The sequence below is a fragment of the Giardia intestinalis genome, chromosome 1, assembly GCF_000002435.2.
Source record: "Giardia intestinalis strain WB C6 chromosome 1, whole genome shotgun sequence".
NCBI lineage: Eukaryota > Fornicata > Diplomonadida > Hexamitidae > Giardia > Giardia duodenalis.
Window position 1 is genome coordinate 391965 of NC_051856.1, and position 22158 is coordinate 414122.

General features: G+C 46.5%; 9 protein-coding genes across 9 annotated transcripts; 2 read left to right on the forward strand and 7 right to left on the reverse strand.

The window, feature by feature from the left end:
• Positions 1-11: 11 nt before the first annotated feature.
• Positions 12-2918, reverse strand: GL50803_008961 (Kinase, NEK; the record flags this gene model as incomplete). The annotated part of the gene is made up of 1 exon (XM_001707861.1): positions 12-2918. One exon carries the CDS (start codon positions 2916-2918, stop codon positions 12-14), a length of 2907 nt encoding a protein of 968 aa, XP_001707913.1.
• A 255-nt stretch (positions 2919-3173) lies between these two features.
• Positions 3174-4931, forward strand: GL50803_008963 (uncharacterized protein; the record flags this gene model as incomplete). The annotated part of the gene is made up of 1 exon (XM_001707859.1): positions 3174-4931. The coding sequence occupies one exon, from the start codon at positions 3174-3176 to the stop codon at positions 4929-4931; it is 1758 nt and encodes a 585-aa protein (XP_001707911.1).
• Positions 4932-5191: 260 nt separating this feature from the next.
• GL50803_0016495 (Phosphatidylserine decarboxylase proenzyme) lies at positions 5192-6436 on the reverse strand (the record flags this gene model as incomplete). The annotated part of the gene is made up of 1 exon (XM_001707858.1): positions 5192-6436. One exon carries the CDS (start codon positions 6434-6436, stop codon positions 5192-5194), a length of 1245 nt encoding a protein of 414 aa, XP_001707910.1.
• A 77-nt stretch (positions 6437-6513) lies between these two features.
• Positions 6514-6768, forward strand: GL50803_008968 (uncharacterized protein; the record flags this gene model as incomplete). The annotated part of the gene is made up of 1 exon (XM_001707856.1): positions 6514-6768. The coding sequence occupies one exon, from the start codon at positions 6514-6516 to the stop codon at positions 6766-6768; it is 255 nt and encodes an 84-aa protein (XP_001707908.1).
• A 238-nt stretch (positions 6769-7006) lies between these two features.
• On the reverse strand, positions 7007-7402 carry GL50803_0014821 (Iron-sulfur cluster biosynthesis protein IscA; the record flags this gene model as incomplete). The annotated part of the gene is made up of 1 exon (XM_001707854.1): positions 7007-7402. The coding sequence occupies one exon, from the start codon at positions 7400-7402 to the stop codon at positions 7007-7009; it is 396 nt and encodes a 131-aa protein (XP_001707906.1).
• A 15-nt stretch (positions 7403-7417) lies between these two features.
• On the reverse strand, positions 7418-10255 carry GL50803_0016494 (uncharacterized protein; the record flags this gene model as incomplete). The annotated part of the gene is made up of 1 exon (XM_038045871.1): positions 7418-10255. One exon carries the CDS (start codon positions 10253-10255, stop codon positions 7418-7420), a length of 2838 nt encoding a protein of 945 aa, XP_037901569.1.
• Positions 10256-10342: 87 nt separating this feature from the next.
• On the reverse strand, positions 10343-10870 carry GL50803_008974 (uncharacterized protein; the record flags this gene model as incomplete). The annotated part of the gene is made up of 1 exon (XM_001707853.1): positions 10343-10870. The coding sequence occupies one exon, from the start codon at positions 10868-10870 to the stop codon at positions 10343-10345; it is 528 nt and encodes a 175-aa protein (XP_001707905.1).
• Positions 10871-11057: 187 nt separating this feature from the next.
• GL50803_0016493 (uncharacterized protein) lies at positions 11058-13253 on the reverse strand (the record flags this gene model as incomplete). Its single annotated transcript, XM_001707852.1, has 1 exon — positions 11058-13253. One exon carries the CDS (start codon positions 13251-13253, stop codon positions 11058-11060), a length of 2196 nt encoding a protein of 731 aa, XP_001707904.1.
• A 112-nt stretch (positions 13254-13365) lies between these two features.
• GL50803_0016492 (uncharacterized protein) lies at positions 13366-22113 on the reverse strand (the record flags this gene model as incomplete). The annotated part of the gene is made up of 1 exon (XM_001707851.1): positions 13366-22113. The coding sequence occupies one exon, from the start codon at positions 22111-22113 to the stop codon at positions 13366-13368; it is 8748 nt and encodes a 2915-aa protein (XP_001707903.1).
• Positions 22114-22158: the final 45 nt, after the last annotated feature.

The window sequence follows — 22158 nt, forward strand, 5'->3', positions numbered from 1 at the left end:
ATTATAGCGATCTATAGCGATCCATATGTTTTAATAATCTCTATAAGTTCCAGGTCTCCTCGCTCCGCAGCTAAGTCAAGCGCGGTCTGGCCCTGAACCGAGGAAATATGGCCCTCTGACTCTAACAACAAACTTGCAGAAATACTATCCCCAGAGACAACTGCGTAGAACAAGGCCGGCCAACCAGCCTCGTCGCGCATACATGTTTCTCTTGTGGCAATAGTTGGATGTAAAGAGCAGCTAAGCGCTGCGGGTGTACTAGGAAAGTACGTGATGTATCCGTCAAAGTGTGCGCACTTATGGCTATATAGAGAATTCTCCTCCTGTGCCTCGGCCATTATGAGCGCTCTAACACAGTTAGGATGCCGTGCTTGGGCAGCAAGCATTAGGGCCGTTTTTCCGCCGCTGCAAACCATCCCCAGCTCCCATGGGATGAGCAGCTGAACACAGAGATCCATTCCTGCTTGGGCTGCGTACATAAGCGCTGTCAAACCGTCCTGGCGCTGGAGCCGGGCCTCTGTTTCTAGAAGAAGCAAAGCAATGTCACTGGCCCCAGAAAACGCGGCTCTCATGAGCGCGGTCGATCCTGAATTGTCGACCATCCCACCCTCGTAGTTTGCAAGCAGCTGGGCGCAGGACAGATGATTCTTTTGCGCAGCAATCATTAGAGCCGTAGATCCGTTAGACGATTGCATGCCTGTTTCTGGAATATAACCTTGTAAGTTGGATGGATATATCGAGGCATCACAGGATAGGTCTACAAAAGAGTCCGGAGCGTCGACACCGTGTGGTTGAAGTTCTAGTCCCGATGTACTGCATGGTGAAATGGTAGTGTGCATCTGCCAGTCCAAGATTTCCTTGACACATGTGGCATAATTCCCTTGGGTAGCCCACATTAGTGCAGTCCATCCAGTTCTATCTTGCATCCCTAACTCTTTTCCTAGGAGGTATCTTACACAACCATGGTGTCCGTTCTGCGCCGCATGCATGAGGGCGGTGGCACCTGACTCGTCTTGAGCACCCGCCTCCGACGTGGCAAGGAGCTGCACACAGTCACAATAGCCAGACATTGCAGCGTACATTAGCGCAGTTAAGCCAAAACTATCCTTGATACCTGTCTCCGTAGAGTAAAGAATTGTGATGGCTTCGGCAAACCCCCCTTGAGCTGCGAACATAAGAGCGGTGACTCCTGAAAAATCACTCAACCCTTGCTCGTGTTGCTGTAGTAATAAAACGCTTTCTAATGCAGTATTCTGAACCGCAATCATCAGTGCTGTACGGCCATCGAATGCCTTCATTCCCAATTCAGTGGAGCCCTGTTGAAGAAGTAGCTGGATTACGTTGTTATTATTCCTGGACGCTGCTTTCATCAAGGCTGTTTCACCGTTGTTATCCTGCATTCCTTGTTCGTCAGCTAAAAGTAAGTTAACACAAAGTGTAAAGCCTCCAGCGGCTGCGAACATAAGCGCTGTCCACCCAGTTGTTGTCTGGCCTCTGAGACAGTTAGCCAGTATAGGGCTTTCAAGACAATGGCCAACATAAGCCACGTTTCCAAGGGAGGCATAGTACATGAGGGGGGTGACTCCGTTAAGCCCAATCTCTAGCGAAAGCAGTTTGATACATTTGTAATGGCCACTCATCATAGCCAGGAGAAGTGCTGAGGACTCAGTACTCTCAGTGGCAAACTCATTCAGCAAAATGCGAACACACGTATCATAGCCACGATAAGCTGCCATCATGAGAGCCGTGTGCCCATTGAAGGCACAATGCTTGAGGGAGAAGAAGGAGTCACTAAGCCATAACTCTTTTAACTCATGAACTTGACAGTCATGAACATACCTCATAGCTAAAGTGTTTTCATGGACAGGCACTGCAGGAGAAAGAGAGGGAACAGTAAAAAGTCCATGTGTGGAAACATACTCGCTAATCATGAGAAGAATTCGTGTGGACCTTCTTGATCGCGCGATAGACAGCGTGTTTCGGAGAGTATCTGGGTCGTGAGCACACGTGAGTAGAGAAGCTGCCAAAAAGACATCATCAGTAGAAGCTGCTGCTTCAAAAGAGATTGCACTGGCCTCAAACAGCGTAGTCGTAAGTACTTCGAGATCACGGCGTCTAAGCATCTCTTTTTGAATAAACCCGGTAATAGAATCAACTGCTTTATCGACTAGTTGGGATGCAGTCCTGTTGGCGCTAGAAGTATTAGAGCACGCCTCTAAGCGACTGGTTCTAGCCCTCTTCAACTCAGGTATATGCAACAGGTGAATGGCGGAGGGTCTTTCCGCTGGATCTAGACTCAGAGAACGGAAAATAGTTTCACTAATCCACTGCGGGTACACTGCTGCAAAGTGGGGCTGTTTTGTTAAGGAACTCAACCCGGTGCCCAGGGTCGCCAAATCCAAAAGGATCTTTCCAAGCGACCAAATATCGACTTTTGTGCTCAGGTAGACATTCTTATGCACCATATACCGATTGGGGATGACCAGCTCTGGGGCATCGGAGTAGAGCCACTTTTCAATTTGACTGCGAGTCATACCAGGGAGGAGCATGCGTATGTTCATATGCTGATCGATAAGAACTGTTGATGTACTGAGACTTCCATTAACTATCACACCGTGAGGTTTGAAGGGAACATGCAGGTAAACGAGTGCATCAACGATTTGCTCAAAGATGAACGCAATTTGATCTGCGGACAACGGCTCTCTGGACAGTCTCCTGTTGGTTAAATATCTTTGCAGCGTCAGAGAATCCTCAAAATCGGTGAAATCTCTGTGCATTGAAGTGCATTCCAACAATAATTTGTGAGTTAGCGGTTGGTCTGGAGTATACTCTTCGGTGCAGGTACAAAAACCGTCATTAGCAAGATCCTCGATATCTATTTCAGAACTCAACGAAGATGACACCGAAAAATCCTGCATTTTTTGATAAGTATCCTGCAGGTCTGGCAAGTGGTCTCCTCAAGTGCATGAAGAAATGCAACCCACACAAGCCTACACATGGCCTGTAGATCTCTGGGGAGGGATAAGATTGAGCTTTTAATTATTGATCTCAGATGCTTACTCTTTAATGGAAAATTGTAATAAAACTGCTACTTTTTCAACTTGCCTCTCCGCTTTCCTTATCTTTTACCTGAACCTTTCCTACGTTTTGCGACACGTCTCGTATCATAACATATGAAGTTTGTAACGTCCTCTTTCATCTTACTGGTTTTTGGATTACTACACTCCTTAGCCGGCTCCACCCACTGCTTCTACCCTAACGAAAGCATCCTTATCTATGGACGAAATTCAACTGCAGAGCTCCGACTGTGGCCTTTGCAATCAAACCAAAGCCCCGTCTGTGCCTCTCTAAAGGGCGGGGGCACACTTCTTCTAGAGTCTCTATACTGTACTATATCTACCGAATTCCCTCCAGTGCCCATGAATCAGCCAATTGTCTTGACCTTTGCATGCACAGATTCAAACGACTGCGAGAGTATAGTTCGGAATGCAAACTCTTTTAGCTATAAGCTGTCTTCCGGGGTGTCTACTAACCAAGGAGTCGTAGATGGCTCTATCAAATCTTTGCAGCGGCATAACTTTATATACCACGAATGCTGGTCAAACCCTATCCTTTTATACACTGACTCTTCTATCAGGCCCATCTATGGGCTGTGCATCTCCGTTACCCCGACACCGTGCAGATCCCCGGCCGACTCGCTTCAGCAGGTCACTGCAGAGATACGCTTGGTGATAAACGGCACCTCATATAACCTACCTGTCGTCAGCTCGTCTGAGGGCAGTGGTGGGTTCTCATTGCCGTTTGACCACATGAACACGAAGTACTACTGTCACACTTGCCCCGCCCAAACCAGTGGAGAAGCACTTGATCTGTGTAAGAAAGTTGCCGGCTTGGTTAGGGAAACCATAAACTTTGAAGCGACACTAGTGGTCAACATTCCGTACACTAACACACATACCGGCATTCTAGCTCCATTGAGGTACACGACAGATGTTCCCATCAAAGGAAGTGTATATTATTTCAACTGCTTCAAGGACCCTCTCGTTGTTATTCTTTGGGACAGGATCTCAGTTTCGCTTCAACAAAATGAGGCCGCGTCGAACTGCGTTCTACCACCAAACACTGAGACTGTTTATTTTACTATGACGCTAGTCATAACGAACAACTCTGGAGGCACTTCTGAGTTGTACTTCAGGCACAAGGTAGGCAACTTCGTCTGGACAACCGATAGGTATTGGTTCCTTTGCAGAGACAACCAAACGTGCCTTTCGTTGGTTCATAATGCATATAGTAATGGGTACGAAGTCAGTGGATACCTGATAATAGAGTTTCACGACGCAGACGACTCTTACGTAGACGACCTCACCCTCTGGCTGAGCCCCCGCTATAACTGTTTCAAGCTTGTGGACCTTTTTGCTACTAAGTCAGACATTCGTATCGTTGTTCAGACCCAATTTAACTACTGTGCTGAACAGTACAAGGCAATCATAGGCACTAAGACATACAAGCTTCATATCTTTGAAAACCTCCTGGTCGACATGGAGTACATGAGAATTTTGCCACTTGGTCTCTTTGTTCAAACAATCACAAACTGGACTCCTCAAGATACATTGGTATTTTCTTGTTCTACCTATGATTCTACGTACACCGACAATCTATGCAAGGATGTCCTCGCAAGGGTCTATGAACTAGTGCGTGTTGGCAAAATCATTGCTACAGTCCACGTGGCCGGATACAGTACTGCAATTGGTCGTGTCTATAGGGCTAATTATATTCCAATCTATATCACAGCGGGCGTTGCTGGCGCATGCATTGTTATTTCCAGCTCCATATACGTGTTCTTGATGATTCGGCGCCACAAAGCAATACTTCATTTAATTCATACAGACGTTGAACCAGACGTTGAACCCGCTTTAACTCAGCAAAAATGATACTAATGTGCAAATTGCTAGACAGGAGCAGCACACCAACTACTCTACAATCGGTGCATCTATCTTTTGCTGAAGCATCAAAGTAAGTTTATTAGTCATTTATGTAGAGATTCTAGGAGATTACCTAAAGCAGGTTCTGCGATAGAAACTACCGGCTTTATTTTCTTTTTGGGAGCACTGGGGTTTGCACCAGAACTTTTTCTTTAGCTGTCTGATCATTAGGCCATGATAACAAGCACAGACTGAGTCTTGTCAGCCCGTTAGCCTTGCTGTTTGGTAATTAGCACGAACTCATCCCCCACACGAATGGATTTCTGCTCTTCTGCAAGGTAGATTACCTTGTGTGTGACGGGTACCTCATAGACCAGCACAATGGTCGATCCGAAGTGGAATTGACCGACCTCTTCTCCTGCGCTATACTCGTATGGTGTGTGCATATTGTGCTCAAAATAACCTGCCTTCCCTGATATTTCAATGCTCCCCACATTAAGAGCGCCAACAGCAACGTATGCGAAATACAGGGGGTCTATGTACTCTTCTAGCCAATATGAGCCTGACAGGATGACCCTCTCGTTTGCGGCCAGTAACCCCTTCACTCGAGGAAGGAACAAAGAATTCACCGGCAGCAGGTCTCCATGTGCATGTTTGCACCGTGTGACCAGCAGATTGCATGGGGCGTGAAAGCGATGATAATCTCCCGGAGAGAGATAAAATACGGCCCAGTGGAGAATTGTGTCCTTACATAGACACATCTTATCATCAGCTGAATCGGGAATTAGGAGATCACTTGCGCTGTACACCAGGCCTTTGCATGTGAGTGTCTGCATATAAGGGAATGAGAATACTCCATAGGATGTCAAGACGCTATCAGCCGGAGAGAATAAGACTGTGCTCGAGAGTATTGTGGCTTCGGACAGTGCTTCTTTTTGCAGAACAGTGGCTCCAACTAGACATTTCCTATTGAAGGAGAACTTGTAGTCTTCTGCGTCTCTTGAGTGTGTCGACTCTTTAAGTTGAAAATTCTTGCGTGTACCAAGATTAACTTTACGTGTGAAGAAGGCGTCGAGCGACAGATAATGGTCCAGAGGCTCTAATATCTCTGACGTAATAACCCCATAATGCCTGCACCACCAGGAGTAAAGTAAAGTTCGCATAGTTCGCGACTGAATGGGGGTCCTGCACAGCTTCCCCACCAAGGTAGATATGGTCGTCCTTGGGCTGAGTAGGATCGCCCAGTACAAGATAAGTTGCCCAAATGTATTAGTATGTCTCACATTTGATTGCTTAAAGTAGTAGCGAGACATTTGCAGGCCGGCTAACGCGCTGATGACCAAATAGAAAAGCCTTCTGTCAAGATTAACTACCGATTTGCCGAAAACAAGCGTTCCAAGGAAGGCGGCAGCCCGCTGAATCAAGTAGATGGATGTGACGATGAGGGTGAAGGACCACCAGCGAAACGAGCATGCAAGAGTGCGCTGGGAGGATGTGAGATCAACGATGCGCATCACGGTGGACTCTTTGCAATTTGCACTAAAAAGAAGAAGGGCCCGAAAAATTATTAAGACAGCTACGATTTTGATCCATGTTTACAGCAGATGATAACCGGCCCCCCAAGACAGTTATCGGTGACAAAAAGGCCCCTGCCGCGGATGATGATATAATTAGTGAGTTTGCGTTCGACGGAGAAGGCTCCGACACAGATTCTAACAGCGTTATAATCGAGGATGATGACATCATGTCGACTAAAAGGATAGGGACAGTGACCAGCAGCAAATTGGAGCTCCCAAAAACTATCTCCCTAGGAGAACTGAGCGACATTGAGAATAGGCTTTGCTAAGGCGCGTGCATTTACAAAGGTGTGGGATGGAAGGTACTAGGCGCACGCGGATCAGTAAATTGTTTGGTGGCCAGGCGGATTTTTGCAGTTATATTTGAGCTTGGGCCGGGATGACTGGGACCAGGGTCACTGCGCTCTGCTCCAATCTCTGTGCAGAGCGGGGTGCCCAGCTTCAATGAAAATTATATCAAACCCGTAGACCCTCTACATAGGAAACGAAAGTGCACCAATGGAAGCGTTAATGGCAGGGAGTCGGGACAATATCAAGGCCCGGGATCTCAAAGCTTTCCCCACACGAGCAGCTGCCGCTAGACTGAGGGTTGTCTTTGAGGACGAAGTACTGACGGAACGGCTCCGAGATAAAATCGATCGTTGACCCCTTAACATATGCTAGAGCCTTATTGTCAACACGCAGCTCAACGCCTCCCTTTTTCGTCACATCATCGTCCTTTCGCCGGTCCGTATCTACAGCAAACTTATAGGTTAGGCCTGCACAGCCAGATGTCATTACATTGACGCGAAGGAATTCGGAGGGCTTAAGAATGTTCCTGAGGCTGCTCACAGCAGCGTCAGTAATCTTTATCCCATTCTTTGTCAGACTACGAACCAACGGGGTAATAAGCGCTGGCAGCATGAGCAATTTCGGTTTTTATTTTTGACCACGCCCTCCCAGGTTTGTAGTCAGCTGGACACTCCGTGCTAGGCCAGTGGGATCCGCGTAGTGACCGCTAGCATATGCAAAGCGTTCCTCTTCATCAATCTGAGCCAGAAAGCAGTTCTTATGGGGTGAAACAAGACCTCCATATGGGACTTGCATTGGTGGCACTCCGCGGCCACTGATTAAGCCTCCTTGTTGGTGGTGCCTTCCACTTATCGGGTGAGAGCTGAAGTAGTTTGCTCGGCCCCTACTATACCCTCGGAGGAACGTCGTGGATTGACAACTAGAGCCACTTTTTGATGTTAAGCACGTCAAGCTAGAAAAATTAGTTGTGTGTGATGCTACTGTAGAGCGCCTATCTATAGAAGTTTTAGCCTCTATAACTGCGTCCCGCTCTGGGATAGTCTCTTGATGCTTCCAAAATCTATCTGGAGATGGAGGTTGGTGCAAGACAGGAGTCGTGGGTACGAATGTAGGGGTCGTACCGCTCAAACATTTGTCTATAAAGTGCTCATAGTTTCTATATGAATTAGCAGATTGAGATCGCGGCGGCACAAAATCAGAAATAGTATTGTTTGCACGCCGTCTTTGGGAGGATGACCAGGGCCGCGGGTCACTTGCTGCTTGTCTTTGGTTTGCTTTAAGTACCACCTGAGGAGGGGCGATCTGGGGACTCTCATGACGGCAGCTACCCCATTTTGTATATTCCCCCTCCTTATCTGCTATACGCCTGTCCTGCAAATGCTCGGGAGATGTGAGTTGTCGAATGCGTTCCTCTACTTGTCTCTTTTGTACCTTTTGGTTGCTTGTACTAACTTCCTTGGATGGTGTCGCTTGCATCAAGTGTGTGGCACAAGCAGGGAGTTGTGGGCTTATAACGCTCCCGTAGCTATTTGTTTCCATTGCTGCTTGACGCTTTCGTGAGAGTCGTGCGGACGAAGGGGTAGTAATTTCTCTTCCGGTAGGCCGCCCAGAAAGCTGGAGCGTTGCAACCAATGATGTAGCAGACTTCACTTTCCTTTTGAACTGCAGCCGCTTCTGCAGATTCACTTCCTCAGGAAACGTATCCATAGAACTGCACTCTTCTCCTGTGTAGTTATACTTCCGCTGCGGCCTGTGTAAGGCTGACTTTTTAACTGCTAAAATGTGATTCTTAGGAGACGGTGTGGGGAGAAAACTGTTTCGCTTGATCAATGGGGGGAACGAGTCATTGAAGGTCACCTCTGCCAGTGGCTCTTCTTGAAGATGTTGTGTCGCAGTTCCCTTCTTCTCTTCTAGCTTTGGGGACAAGCTAAGCTCTCTCCTGCATATGGTTGTCTCCACTGTCTGGGCCTCTGACACAAAGGCTAACATGGCGCTCCTAGGCCTCCTGGGCCGCGAGTCGACGGTCAGGCCTGTTGCTACCCGAAGGGGCGCCGACCTGGGACGAGATTGCTCGTTTCTAGAGAGAAGGCGCATGTGTGCATTGCGCTCCTCTGCTTGCTCTGTTAGAATTTCATGTAATATGCGATCTGTGGCTGATATGGAGGTAGCAGGAAGGGGAGCCTTATCTGCTCCTAGATGCAGCTGTGTGTCAGTGCGATAGTCCACATGACTAGATATGTTATTGTCGGGGTGAGCATAGTCGTCGCTTTCTAAGGGTAGGTTCCTAATTAGGTCCGTACAATTAAGGTATGTTGCATATGTACTAACCTTACCTGCACTGGAGACGGTTGGCCTCATCAGTCGCTGAAGACGCTTTCTATCACAATCTTGAGTCTTTGGATAATCTCTGTCAGTATGCCCTTGCACATACAGATTAAGCACGTCCCCTGTGTATAAAGAAGACCGGTAAAGCGGATGGTTAGAAAACGGGTGTGTTAAGTCAAGGAGCTCACTGTTCAAGGGATTAGTAATCGGTTCACCACATGAAGTAGTAACCTTTAGAAGATCCGCTTCCTTTAGCGCCTTCTTCTTCCTACTAGGAGTGATTTGCTCTCTATATGAGAGAGCTCTGCCCCTAACATTGAGCTCAAGAGGCTGCTTTCTACCAGATACAATGCGAGGGCTTCTGGACATTGTTGTGTGATGCACAGATGGCATGCTCATGGTTATATAGGAGATATCTGGTTTGCTGTTAATTACTACACGGCTAGATTTAAAGTGTGAGCTTCTCTTGAAGCCTCCGTCAAGATAGGTCGTTCTCGCCTCGGGGCCACTGGCTGATAACGTTCTTTCGGGTGCTGGGATTTTGTGCTTGAAATAGGCCAATTTGATACTTGCGTTACTTGCTTTGAGGGGTACGTGAAGAGAGTTAGAAGCTAGTGTATCTGTAGAGAGATCAGTGATATCTAGTGCCTGTGACGTATTACATGGAGCAGACTGTTTCTGAGGTCTTGTAGAGGAGGCTGTTGCGGGGAGCGCCGTGGATTTCTTGCCTAAATGCGAATCATAGACCTTCTGTTGTCTATCCACTGTTGTGACAGGACAAGGCTTAGGCTTAGCAGTCCGTGGCTTATATGCTTCAATTCCCAAACCGCTTGTAGGTTGCAGATCGGCTAATTCCACAATAATTTCAGAGGGCATAGAGTAGCCATCAATGGCGCTGTATGGATCGTCGATTGACATGGGCTGCTGGACAGAGACAGAGGTAAGCTCATGGGGGATGAATTCAGGCTGAATAACGGGATCGGGTCCCCAAGGGTCTGCCTGGGTCCGATGTGGAGGATCATCGGTTCCATGATCTACAGGTTTAGTAACGCCATCATCTAAATGAATGACGCTACCTCTGCAATGCTCAGAGATACCAAGTACTGGATAGGTCGCCTCGTGAGCGATCAAAGACCGCATGTGGATCGCAAACACAAAGCCTTTTATGAAATGGGGAAATCGTGGGCAGAAACCTCACAGTGCGGCAGCACGGTTTACACTATACAACTAAAACTGGATTTTTGCATTCATGGCTCCAATGGAGGTAATAAACTTAGTATTTGTAAGCTCTTCCCGTGTACGGCGTTCCTGGGCTTCCCTCTTTTCAACATTTAACTGCGCACGCTCATCAGATAGAAACTTGATGTCCTCGTATAGCTTATCTCTGGTCTGCACAAGTTTCTTTATGGTTTCCTTGGCTTTGTCTATGTCGCTGTTATGATGCATGGTCATCTCTCGCTCAACCTCGAACTCGTCATCAAGACGACTGACGTCTGTCTTTTCTGTTGTTAGCTTGTATTGGAGAGTCATTATCTCGTGGCTCATGGTGGCAATTGATTGCTTGTAACGTGCCCCTTGCTCGAAGATGCGGTCAACCTCCTGCTTCATTCTGTTGTTGCACTCATCCTGATCCTGGACCTGCTTTCCGAGAGCCCGGATTTTGTCTCGAAGTTTTGCAGCCTGAGAATTAAGATCCTGAACCTCCTGCTGCTTCCGCTTGTATTCATTTGTGACTTTCCTCGCTATAGATGCCATGTAAGTGCTGCTGTTGGAATGCGACTGAGAATTTTGGCTGTTGGTTTTATGCTAAGGAGTTGAATAGGAGTTTAATAATTGAAATGTTACCTTGCAATCTTGCAATTATGGGTGAAAGTGTGGTGATGACGGTCCTGCAAGTAATGTTGCTTTTCATCCCTTCATCTAGGGCATTGTACCGGCAGCATCAGTCCTCTGTGACGATGTGAACACTGCTCGAGCTACTCTCGGACCTTTCCGGCCTAAGACCCAGAGATGCCTGCTTGGATGTGCGGGGCGGGTCGATCGCGGTACCCTGTGTTTCTTCATATGTAGAATTGTTGATAAGATACTGGAGAACCCAATACTTCATTGCGTTCGCAGATGTTTGTCGATACAGACCAGTCCAGTCCCCTGATGCCAGGTGCTCGGGGGTCATCTCATCTGGCAGTCTGTACCCATCCTGGAGCATTGATAAAAGCGAGAAGACAAGAACGAACATGTGATAAGCACAGCTATACTGGTCACGCTGCTGGCAAATCTGCAGGGACACCACAGACTTCCTCGTAAATGGTTCTGGGTGGGGGCTCCCTGTGGAGACCTCGGAGCCAAGCTGCTTATCAAGCGCATTCATGTACTGTATGATCTGTTTGTTATAGCTCTCATCTACCGGATACTGCAGCATGGAGTTACACTGAAGGATGTTGTCCACCCATATCAAGGTTGGCCTCCCTGTTTCCTTAGATCCACCGCCACATAGCTTTGTAAGTACGTTGCTCAGCTTAGACTGCTTTCCAATGTACATGTAAATAGACCAATGATTATTACAACATATGGGAAATATCACCATGTCAATTAGCCAGAGCCTGGTACGCGCTGTTGGTAATTCAGTGGACTCCAGGAAACCCTGTGTCAGGAGATCTACGTTATGATAGAAGGTTGATGCAATGGAGTTGTAAGGACCAAGAAACATGAAGGGAGATGCACAGAAAGTTGTTGTTCCATAGAATGTGTCGAACATCAACGAGAAGTGCATCAGGACTATATCAACCATGATGTCGTTCGTGTAACAGTTTCGCCGGAGCTGCTCAAAGTCACTCCTTTTGGACAGCGACCGAGTAAAGGACTGGGTAACAAGACTACTAGTCAACGTGTTGATGTACTTATCTGCTTTTATGCCCTTATCATCTTTTCCTGTCGTGTTCATCAGACAGTCCAGTGAAATGTTATCATCACAAAACTGGGGAACCACGCAGTTGTTATTAATGTGATCAACCACCAATCCCACTCTGAGCCGTAGCTTGTTGCAAACCTGCCTCTGCTGATCTTTCGTCAGAGCTGTGAACGCATCTTTACACCAGGAGTCTTTTGGACTGGACAGCTGCTCTTCGTTAAAAATGCCACCACTCAACACATCCAATAGTAGCGCCGAGAGATTGAAGTATTGCCGATATTTTCTTTTCAAGTTATGTAACGCTACTATCCTTTTAATGGAGTCCAAGGCTACAATCGTAGAGTAGGGCAGGTTCGTATGCGAGCGTCGTATACTGTAGCATAGCATGGTATCATAATTTATATAATGAGACACACACTGTTGCTGGCAAAGAAGGCCAACAAGGTATCGAGACTCCTTATCATACTCTGTAGATCTCATACCCTGTTGGATGAACGAAAGCTTCGGTAACGTGAACGGGCCCATAATGTGATACTTTACTGGATGCATATCTTTTTCTGGGCCAGATGGGGAGGGATGTTCGACCCAATCAGATGCAACGAGAGTCTGCTGTCTGGAAGGAGAATTAATAGAAGGTATTTGGCGTGTGGTACAGAGCTCCTGGAGTGTTTCCTGCGTCAATACATCTTGAGATAACTGATCATGCAGCACTAGAGTCTCAGGGGATACATTCAGCATGATATTGGTGATTGCAAGCATAGATTGAATCTGATTGAGTCGTTGATCTCTGGTCTCTGGAGGAGTGACTATGGACATCGAGTGTGTGCTATCGAAGCACCGTGGAGGGGACCCCACGTCTTCGTTGTCATTTTGGAGAGAGGTCCTCGGGTCAGAGAGTCTTGGCTGCGATAGACTGCAAGACATCACTGCGGGTTTCTTAGGTATAAGCTGGGCATCCTTAGCCTTTTTGTCAGCTCCTGCGTGACTCGGTGAAAACAGCTTCAAAATATTAGGCTCCAGACGTGCCATTATAGGAGACAAGTCTTTTGCCACGGCACGGTATGGATTTGGCCGTCGGGGCGGTGAAGCGGGAGGCGCATGCTTAACTGTTGGCTCCATCACCGCTGCACATTTATTCTTAGGAGACTGACTCGGGGACCGGCGTGCTACAGTCTCCCCAAGAAGACCCTTTTTCAGTGACGCACGCGGCTGTGGTGAAGGCGCGTCCATCTGTAAGCGTGGCTGCCTTAAGGGGTAAAAAATCTAAAGCAAAATCCCAGGAGAGGCGCCGCCAGGTCTTTCTCTCAATTCAGACACATATAGTTGTAGACATACATTCACTCTATTCTCCGACAGAGTACCCATAGCTTTCCTTCATAAGTGTCCTAGAGTATGCTGCTACGAGATTGTGGGCAGACATCATGTTGGCTAGAGTAGGGTTTTTTCCAGCAAATCTCTCCTTCATCTTGTCCAGATTGCAAGACCCATAATTTACCAATCTGTCGAGGACTGCCTTTAGCTTCGTGTGTATGTGATCTGCTGCGTCGGAGATACCGATGCTATTAAACTGGACGCATTCTGCGATGTAACGTGCCTTGCTCACAGCAGCCCCGTGGATGCAGAATGGGTGTCCATGATTGCCTAATATGGTCTCTATGCAAAGCCCGTGCGCTATGCCAATTGAAATGCAAGCCTTTGACAGGACTCGTCTCACTCTTTTGACAAAGTAATCCCGCATGTACTCACCTAATGCCAACATATCGCATAGGCAGACAGCAGTGCACAGTTCCTCCTTGGTATACTTTATGTTTGCATTTGTGAGATCACTAGCACCAGTTTCATCGCTGAGCAACCCTGCAGTTGACTCCTCCACCGACACTGTCATCGATTCGCTAAAAAGCTTATGGTTGGAGTCGAAGGCACGATGATGCTCTCCGAATGGGGCATTCATAGAGCTTAAAGATGAGTTAGATATAAACGGCTTCTCTTTGCCGTATATCTTCTTTAGATATTTATTATTCAATGTTTTCATTGCTATGGGAAGCATAGTCCGGGCAGATTTGAAAAGAGATAGGAGGTTCAATTGTGTGTTACTTACGTAGGACAAGACGTTATTCACCATCTCGTCACTGCAAGAGGTTGCGTTGCATTTTGTGTACATTTCGATTTTATAAAACGAGGTCAATGTCACCACTATGTGTCTTCCGAAGCGAGCAAGATAAAGGTACAGTATCTCTATGAACTCTCGAATTATCTGAAATTGTATGCTGGAGTAGTAGAATGCATCATTTGTCTGTGTTCTAAAAGGAAGTATTGAAGACGGGGCCCCTGGGCAGCTTGTTGATTTGGAGCCTTCAGCAGAAGCCTCTACAGAGAACAGGTTTGAAAAGGAGATGACCATGCATATACTATTAGGAGAAACATCCGCATATCTCCGCATGCCTAATGTTCGGCTATCATTGTAGCTAGTATATCCAAGAACAAACTCGTCAGCAGCAGCGAAAGCATCCTTTAGTTCGCTACGCAGTTGATGTACATCTTCTCGCTTATGTTTCCAGTGGTGTCTGAGATCTTTTAGAGTCGCATGGGGCTGAGTAACTCGACTGCTTGCGTATCTGGGTGAAAAGTGACTTGCAGACCGAGGTGATACCCTGAGTGTGCTGTCATAAAAGTAATCCACGGGACACGCTTTCCAGTGACTTAGCTCTTCACAGATATGTTTGCTGGTGCCTACAGTTAACTGGGTGCTACATTTGCCATCCGAGAACTGCTGACTGAAGGATTCATTCGCTAACTGAGATACATCGCCTTCTTTAACGAATTTTAGGCCAAAGGCAGTGTGTTCTTGTAAAGGGTCTTTGAGCTCAGATAACAGTCCAATGCCGTATCCGTACAATTTTGCAGGTTGAAGTATCTTTTCGTTGAAAACGTTCCATATGAAGTCTCCTATTCGATACAAGAGATAGCGATGCGATAACGCTCTGTTGCTTATGGAGCTATCGAACAAAAACACCGTCATATCAGTGATAGATCCTCTAATGGATGTGTGTGTCTGAGCGATGAATCCACAATTATTGGTAGAAAGCCGTTTGTAACGCCTACAGGTAGCAGACACACTACCAACGTCATTCTCAGTCGAGTCGTCAGGGAGCGTGCAGCACCGGAGGCCCATATTTTTAGCCATCTCGTTATTTATTTCTCCGTCCTTATCCTTTAAAATGCTCAGGTTTTCATGCATCCGGAGAGACTTGAGAAGCAGTGCAAACATGTGGTCAGATATCACAAACTGGAAAATTCGCTGGGACTGATACCAATTTAATAAGATGCTGACCTTGGCCTTCATAATCAAAATGTAGCTAATCAGGAACGGTTTGACATATTTAAATATAAAGAGACATAAAAGTGCCTGGAGAAGCAGTACATAGGGGGCCACCTTGAAAACGGAGAACTTCATAACAAGAGAGCAAATGAAGATGACGATGTTATTGATGGAAAGAAGCAATGGAGGAACAGTGACAACGGAAGAGAGGATAAACCAATACGTTACAATACCAAGAAGTGTCAGGAAAAAATCTAGGATTGTTTTTGTTAATACTCCACGCATGTGCACAGAGCTCTCCAGACAAGCTGCCTGCAGAGCAGTGTAGACGACGAGCTGATGATTATCTCTCATAGACTTCAGCTCACTTCTACAAAGCTTAATGGTCTTGAGGAGTCGTGTCATCTGGATAATTTGGAAGTTTAGAAGCAGCTCAATATAGTAAGCGTTGATAAATACCAGAAGCGCATAGAGAGATAGCTCCAGTGGTACGATCTTGTGCTGTGTCTGGCACTTTCTCGCGTGCCTATCGTAGTAGAGGAATATCAAGTAGACTGTCGGGAGGAAGACGAGTACATAGATTAGCCGTAGAGCAGAAATTGACATGCCCTTGCCCGTGATAAATTGAGCTAAGATCCAGAAATATGTCCTCTCAGAATTCCATGATAGCGCTACGGAAGACAGGATATTTTCTACAGCACCACGTATCGAAATGCAAATCCTGTGGAGCAGCGCCCATTGTAGCTTAGAATTAAGCAACTCTACTACGCGGATCACTAGTTTAAGGCACATGACCATAATAGACCTTAGCGGTATGCAAAATGCTTGCTTAAGAACGTTAGCGGGAATAGGTGCGAGGGTGGATACGTAGTTGTGCGCCAAATCGAAAATGCCGTTGTCGTGGGTGTTATCCCGCAAGACAAGCAGCTGGATTACGAATAGAAGAACATTAGCTTGGAAAAGGACATTCAGCATGCTAAAGTTAGGGCCCATCAATCGGAAAAGGAATGCACACCTTTTGGTGCCCTTGTAGAGAATGAATGAGAAGACGGGAAGTAGCATTGACGTGGATTGTAACGTTTCAAATAAGTGGTTGAGATATGGAATGGAGTCAAAGACATGCCGAGTTGTCTGCTTGGACGCACTGATGTCTACCTTAGGCAAACCAGCTCTGGTTGGGCTATTTTCTTTGTCACTGATATAGGACTCTGTCTCTTCGAAGGTACTGGCTTGCTTCCTAAGCCAGGGACCGAGACAGACACCCTTTAAGAGTCTCTGCATGCGAAAACACCATGCAAATAGAATTTTTACTATTGCACTGGCCGAGAAACGCAGCTTGGTCCGTCTAGAAGAGGCCTCGTGGGTAGCAACATCTTCGTCTGGAATCTTGGAGCTATCAACAAAAGGAGTGGGTGATCTGCTATCTACCATATAATCTGTCAATGCCACGTGACACTGATGGTCTGGTTGATTGGATGCAGCAACAAGAGCTCGAGCTTCCAAGGAATTCTCCCTGGACAGTTGTGCGATCTTCATGCTATTTTGCATGTCAGTACAAGGCTTCTTGACAAATAGCTTGATATTTTGAAAGGGGCTGTTTCCACTAGACTCGTGTAAGTCCTTTACAGAGTAGTGCCTGTCCATCTGAAAATCCATTTGAGTGTGTGTGTCACTGTTACAAACAGAAGTAGATTGGAAAATTATGTCATCAACAAGTGAGAGATTCGTTATTCCAACCACACTTCTAATGTCATCGTCACTTTCAAGAGACTTGGTGTAGCGTCTATCAGTGGAGTCTTCATCAGAGGAAGATTGCGAGTAGTAGCTGCTTGAGGTCATGCTATGTGTTATGTCACGCAAACAGGGACTAGAGGTTGTGTGAGTAGCAATGCACTCTTCTGCCTTCTGATATGTGACTGACAAAACAGTGCTCGCTCTTTGGGCAGGATTAGTTGCCTGGTTAGTGGCATCATCTATTTCACAAGTAGAATCCATAAGTTCCCCGTTAGAACAGGTAGCTTCGCAATAGGTCGTGCTTGTTAGCGCAGGGCAATCCAACGGAGAGCTGACCAAGTTGAAAATGCTGTTATCTAGACTGTCCTCTGAGTCCCTGGATGCCTGTACTATATCCCCGTTTTGATTGGAAAGGATCGACGAGCTAACAGATAGGGAATCATCACTACTAGACAGACCGGAGTCTGAGGATGGATTGAATTGATTCACAGCTAAGGACGGTGTAATCACGTTGAAGCAAACGTGGTCTACGGATTGGGAGTATTGCTGGCATGGTTCTGCGATAACGTTGTCTGTCTTTCCCCTTATGATGCTCAGCTGTGTATCCTCGGAAGTCCTCGTGCTGAGTGTTTCTAACAGAAGGCTGCTTGATTCATTGATTGTGCTATCCGCGACCAGTTCTAAGGTACTTAGGCTTTTATCATCATCTGAACGGTCTAGATCGACCAAGGTAGAATCTGAAGGAGGAATGCTAGACAAAAGATGTACCTCCTTTATCACTACGTTCTGGCCAAGGATATCCGTTACGGGTGAGACAGTAGTAGAATTGCTGTGGCAGTGGTCGCTAGAGGGCTTCGACATGCCATGCCCGGAACTTGTATGAGTATTACCGAACGCTTGTGATGAAGAAGACAGGTTTGCTTTAGATGTGGACTTCTCTAAAAGCATTGGATTGTAACTCTGTATATTGGATACTAGAGTATCGCTGGATATGGCAGAGTGCGGGACATTTCTCATTAAGTTATCCCTTGTTCTTGAGCGAGCCAGTTTTGCGGATATAGAGGATATCTTAGAAATTTGTCTGGTACGAGGTCTGAACCTTTGATGTTGATCTTTATAATATGGTAGCGCTTTGTCTTTGTCTGATAACTCTATGATATCTACATCTGTGGATAATATCTCCTCCGAAGTAGCTGTAGTTGTTTCAGCGAGATTCATGATTGCCTTCAGTTCCGATTTTCCACTATCAGACACTTGATTTGAAAGCAGCTCCAGGCTCTGTGACTTGTTGGGGAAAAGAAACCCTTTCACAGAACGTGACAGCTGACGAGTGAGGAGCTTAGAATTTATAAGAAGAATGTCTCTTGGAACAATGTCATTTGCTTCTGGAAAAAGAATGAGCATCCCGTCGTAAAGCTCTTCCTGGTAACGCGCTATGCTTTCCTTGCTAATGGTGTGCGCGTTGAGGACGTGTTTGTAGTACTCTTGAGCACTCATTCGTCCTGAAAACTGACTGGTTTTGTTAACATGTCGCGCTGTGCCGTAGAACATAAGGCAGTCATCATCAATCGGGCTAAACTCTATGTCATAGATGTGCTCTAGCGTCTGACAGTTTGAAAGGTTTTTGAGAATGTCAGAAAAAGTTCCAAGGTGTCTAGACATGGTGGAGTAGCATGTTCCCTGAAACTGGGTTAACGACGACGAATCCTCCGAGTCGTACATCTGCATCTCTATCGATGGGTCTCCGAAGAACTGCAGACGCGAACTAAAGTCGGCATTACTGTCTTTCCACTTTCCCTTGGGCAGAGGAAGCATTTGCAGCGGATTTATGTGCAGTAAGTTCCCCACATTGCGAGCCGTGAACGTAAGGGATGGAAACCTGGTCAAGGAAAGCTGTGACTTATTTTTCTTAACCGTAGAAAGAGCTGCCCTTTTCTCGGAGTTCTTAGTTGAGTTGCTGGCGCGGAACGACGAGCTAGATTCAGAGAGCATATCTGTCAATCCCAGCCACTTGTTGCCAGTAATGTTGGTGCCGGAGTTGGTATTCGTACACGTGTTGGTAGTTGTTCTTACGCTAAAGGTAAAGCTAGGGTCACTTGACGTGCAGAGCATCTGTAAGGTATTATCATCAGTGCAGCAGTTAGTGAGGCCAGAACAACCACGCTTATCGTTCTTCTTTGCTAGTGTCAACTGGTTATCCGACCTGCTATTAACGACATTGCGGTTGTCGTGATTACTGCTCATCTTATGTGTGAGTCCCTTTGCCACCGCTCTGCGCATGGCGGTACGTGTGTATGGGGCCAAAAAACCGATTGATGGGAGAGCTATAGTGTTTGGGAGTGGTTGATTAAAAGAATTAGGTAGTAGCACATCTGGTAGAAATACCGCCTCCGGTATTACGGGGAACAGATGCAGAAATACATTATCACTTGTACGAGGGGTTGTTTTTTCTCGGACAGCTGGTGAGGTGTCAGACTGTGAGTTATCTGTATCCCACCGGCTTCTGAATTCCCTACGAGGAGCAATACTGGCCCGCCTGTACGACTCTAAGGACATAAAGTTCAGTAGCACAGGATCTTGTAGGACTTTGAGTGATATGTCTGCAAAGCATGACGCCTTGTTGTTTGTGCACAGCGAATCATAATTAGCAGTGTTAAGAACCTCTTCAACGGGATAGGGCTGGGTGGTCCGTATGTCATAGGCGAGACTATAAATCAGTAGCTTCATCAGTATGTAGACAAGCTCCGGTCTGGGAAGAACCTCGAAGAAGTAACTGTTCTCACAAATAATGTCATGCCTAGCGCCCCTCAGCAAGCCCTGAACAGAGCAGCGCAATCTGTAAGGTAAAGGAAGCAGATTATAGCATGGGGGCAGCAGTTCATAAATGCTGTGGTGCGGGCTTTTAGCTATCGAGTGAGACTGTAGGAGATTAACGAACATATCTGTATTGATCAGCTCAGAGATAAAGATGTCTTGTGGGATGTCTGTGAAGAAGTCCTGTGTTGAAAACGCATCATTGTACCCCGTCACTTGATTGATAAAGAAGATCCGGTTATCTGTGTTGATAGTCTGGGCGTTTGTTTGCCTAGTGACGCGCACAGGCGTCGTCTTTTTCGTAGGCTTAGCGCAACGATGCTGTTCCTTTACAGAGGGATATCTGCTGGGAAGCTTAAGGGCAGCGGGCTGTGTCTCTGGATTAGTTGCGCTACTTGCCGAGGTTGAGGGAGCATCGCAAATAATCTCGTAGAAGTTACTGAGTATACCATTTAATAGACTCAACCCAGGATTAACTAGTTCGAAAACGTGATGCTCAAACCCAAAAAATCCCATCACGGTACGCGTATAGACAATAATAGATGTGCACTCAAGACCCATGGAGTTTGCAAAATAGGACGCCATGGCGGCAAACGTTAAAATTGTTTGCAGGCATACTCCCTTGGACTTTGTGATGCTGCTATTGACAATGTCGGCATCAACGGGATAGACAGGCTCAATTTGCTCCTTAAACATAGCGGATGCATGCGAGGAGAGATCCGTGTAGACGTAGTAAGCCTTTGTATCCACCTTTAGCTTATGCAAGCATAGCTTAGGGCTGAAGAAGCTAGAGAGGATGTAGTCGAGTGTTGAGAATAACAGGTTGAGAAGCCCCAAGTAATTGAGCTCATCGGATAAGGTATAGACAGTCTTCGAGTTAAGCACGGACATCACCGGCCGCTGGACGTGGATCATACAGAGGAGGATGTACCGCTCGTGGATGTGAACATTGACCTCGTACTTTACAATCGGATTGCGTTTCCTTAAGATTTCCGGATTGATCTTATTTTTTTTAGATTCGTGCAATGACTGTGACAAAGCTTCATCGGGCATAGAAGCAGACAGAACAGAGTACAGCATACCCTGCTCATGGTTAGCATCATCATTAACATGCCTGAATGGAAGGGGTAGTAAGCACAAGGGATATGGGAAGGCTGGATTAATGGGGGGCCTAGGAGAAAGTCCTCCACCTTGAGGATCCTTAGTAAGCATGGGAATATTTCTGGTCTGACTGTGCTGCTTCAAATTGCTCATGGACTTCCTATGGAGGTTATAGCTCTCCGTGTCCATGAAGATAGACGACGTGGACGAGGTATACAATGTCTGCGTATAAAGGTTAGGAGTTGAAGAGGGTCCCAAGGCATACATAGAAGGAGCACTCTCAACAGAGGTTGTAGAGAGAATGGTAGGCAAGGTGTAGAGAGTATAACTTTCAAGAAATTTCCTCCTCCTAGTTGAGAGCCTGTGTTTATATGTTTGCTGAGAATAGGAAGGCATCATCCGGTATAAAAACTCCGACGGTGCAAGTGCTCGGAAGACAGACATGACCAAATGAAGCAGGCTGTGGTTAAATGTCGTGTACTCTAGCACCTCTAGGTACGCGTCCATACGCTGAATGATGTTGCGGATAACCAGCGAGACAACTAGTGCAAACACAAGATACATGCCAAGACAGGCCAGAGACTGAAAGACGTTAGCATAGAAAAATACTGGAAGTAAGCTGAAGATGGAGCAAATATATCGGCAAAGCTCGCTGAGTGGAGAGACAGAAACGATAAGCAAATGAATCACTGCCTGACAAACATAGACAGAATACAGAATAGTAAATTCATCCGGATTGACTCCAGACAACACAGCAAAGCATGGGATAATGCCGTAGCAGACCATAAAAACATTATACCGTTGCAGAATACTGATATGCTTATTTCTGCACGAGCAGCTAAAGCGCGGATGGGGCGGGAGGAGATAAAACCCTCGAGAGCAATAGTCGCATTTATTCAATAGCCTGAGCTTCCGGAGCGCAGTAGAGCAGCATATAAGCGAGATAATCTGTGGGAAGGCAAAAAGCATGTACCGAACCCTGGTATGATACGTCAGCTCGAAGATCGGTAGGCTGAAGAAAAGAATCAGAAAGGCCTCGAAATTCTGGATGGTGACAAGGACGTGCTGCGAGAGGATTTGCAGAAGAGGCCCCGCACCACCTAGCGCGCCAGCTAAGCGCATTGCAGAGATAAACGAAGAACAGAAATATTAATATTTAAAAGCTTC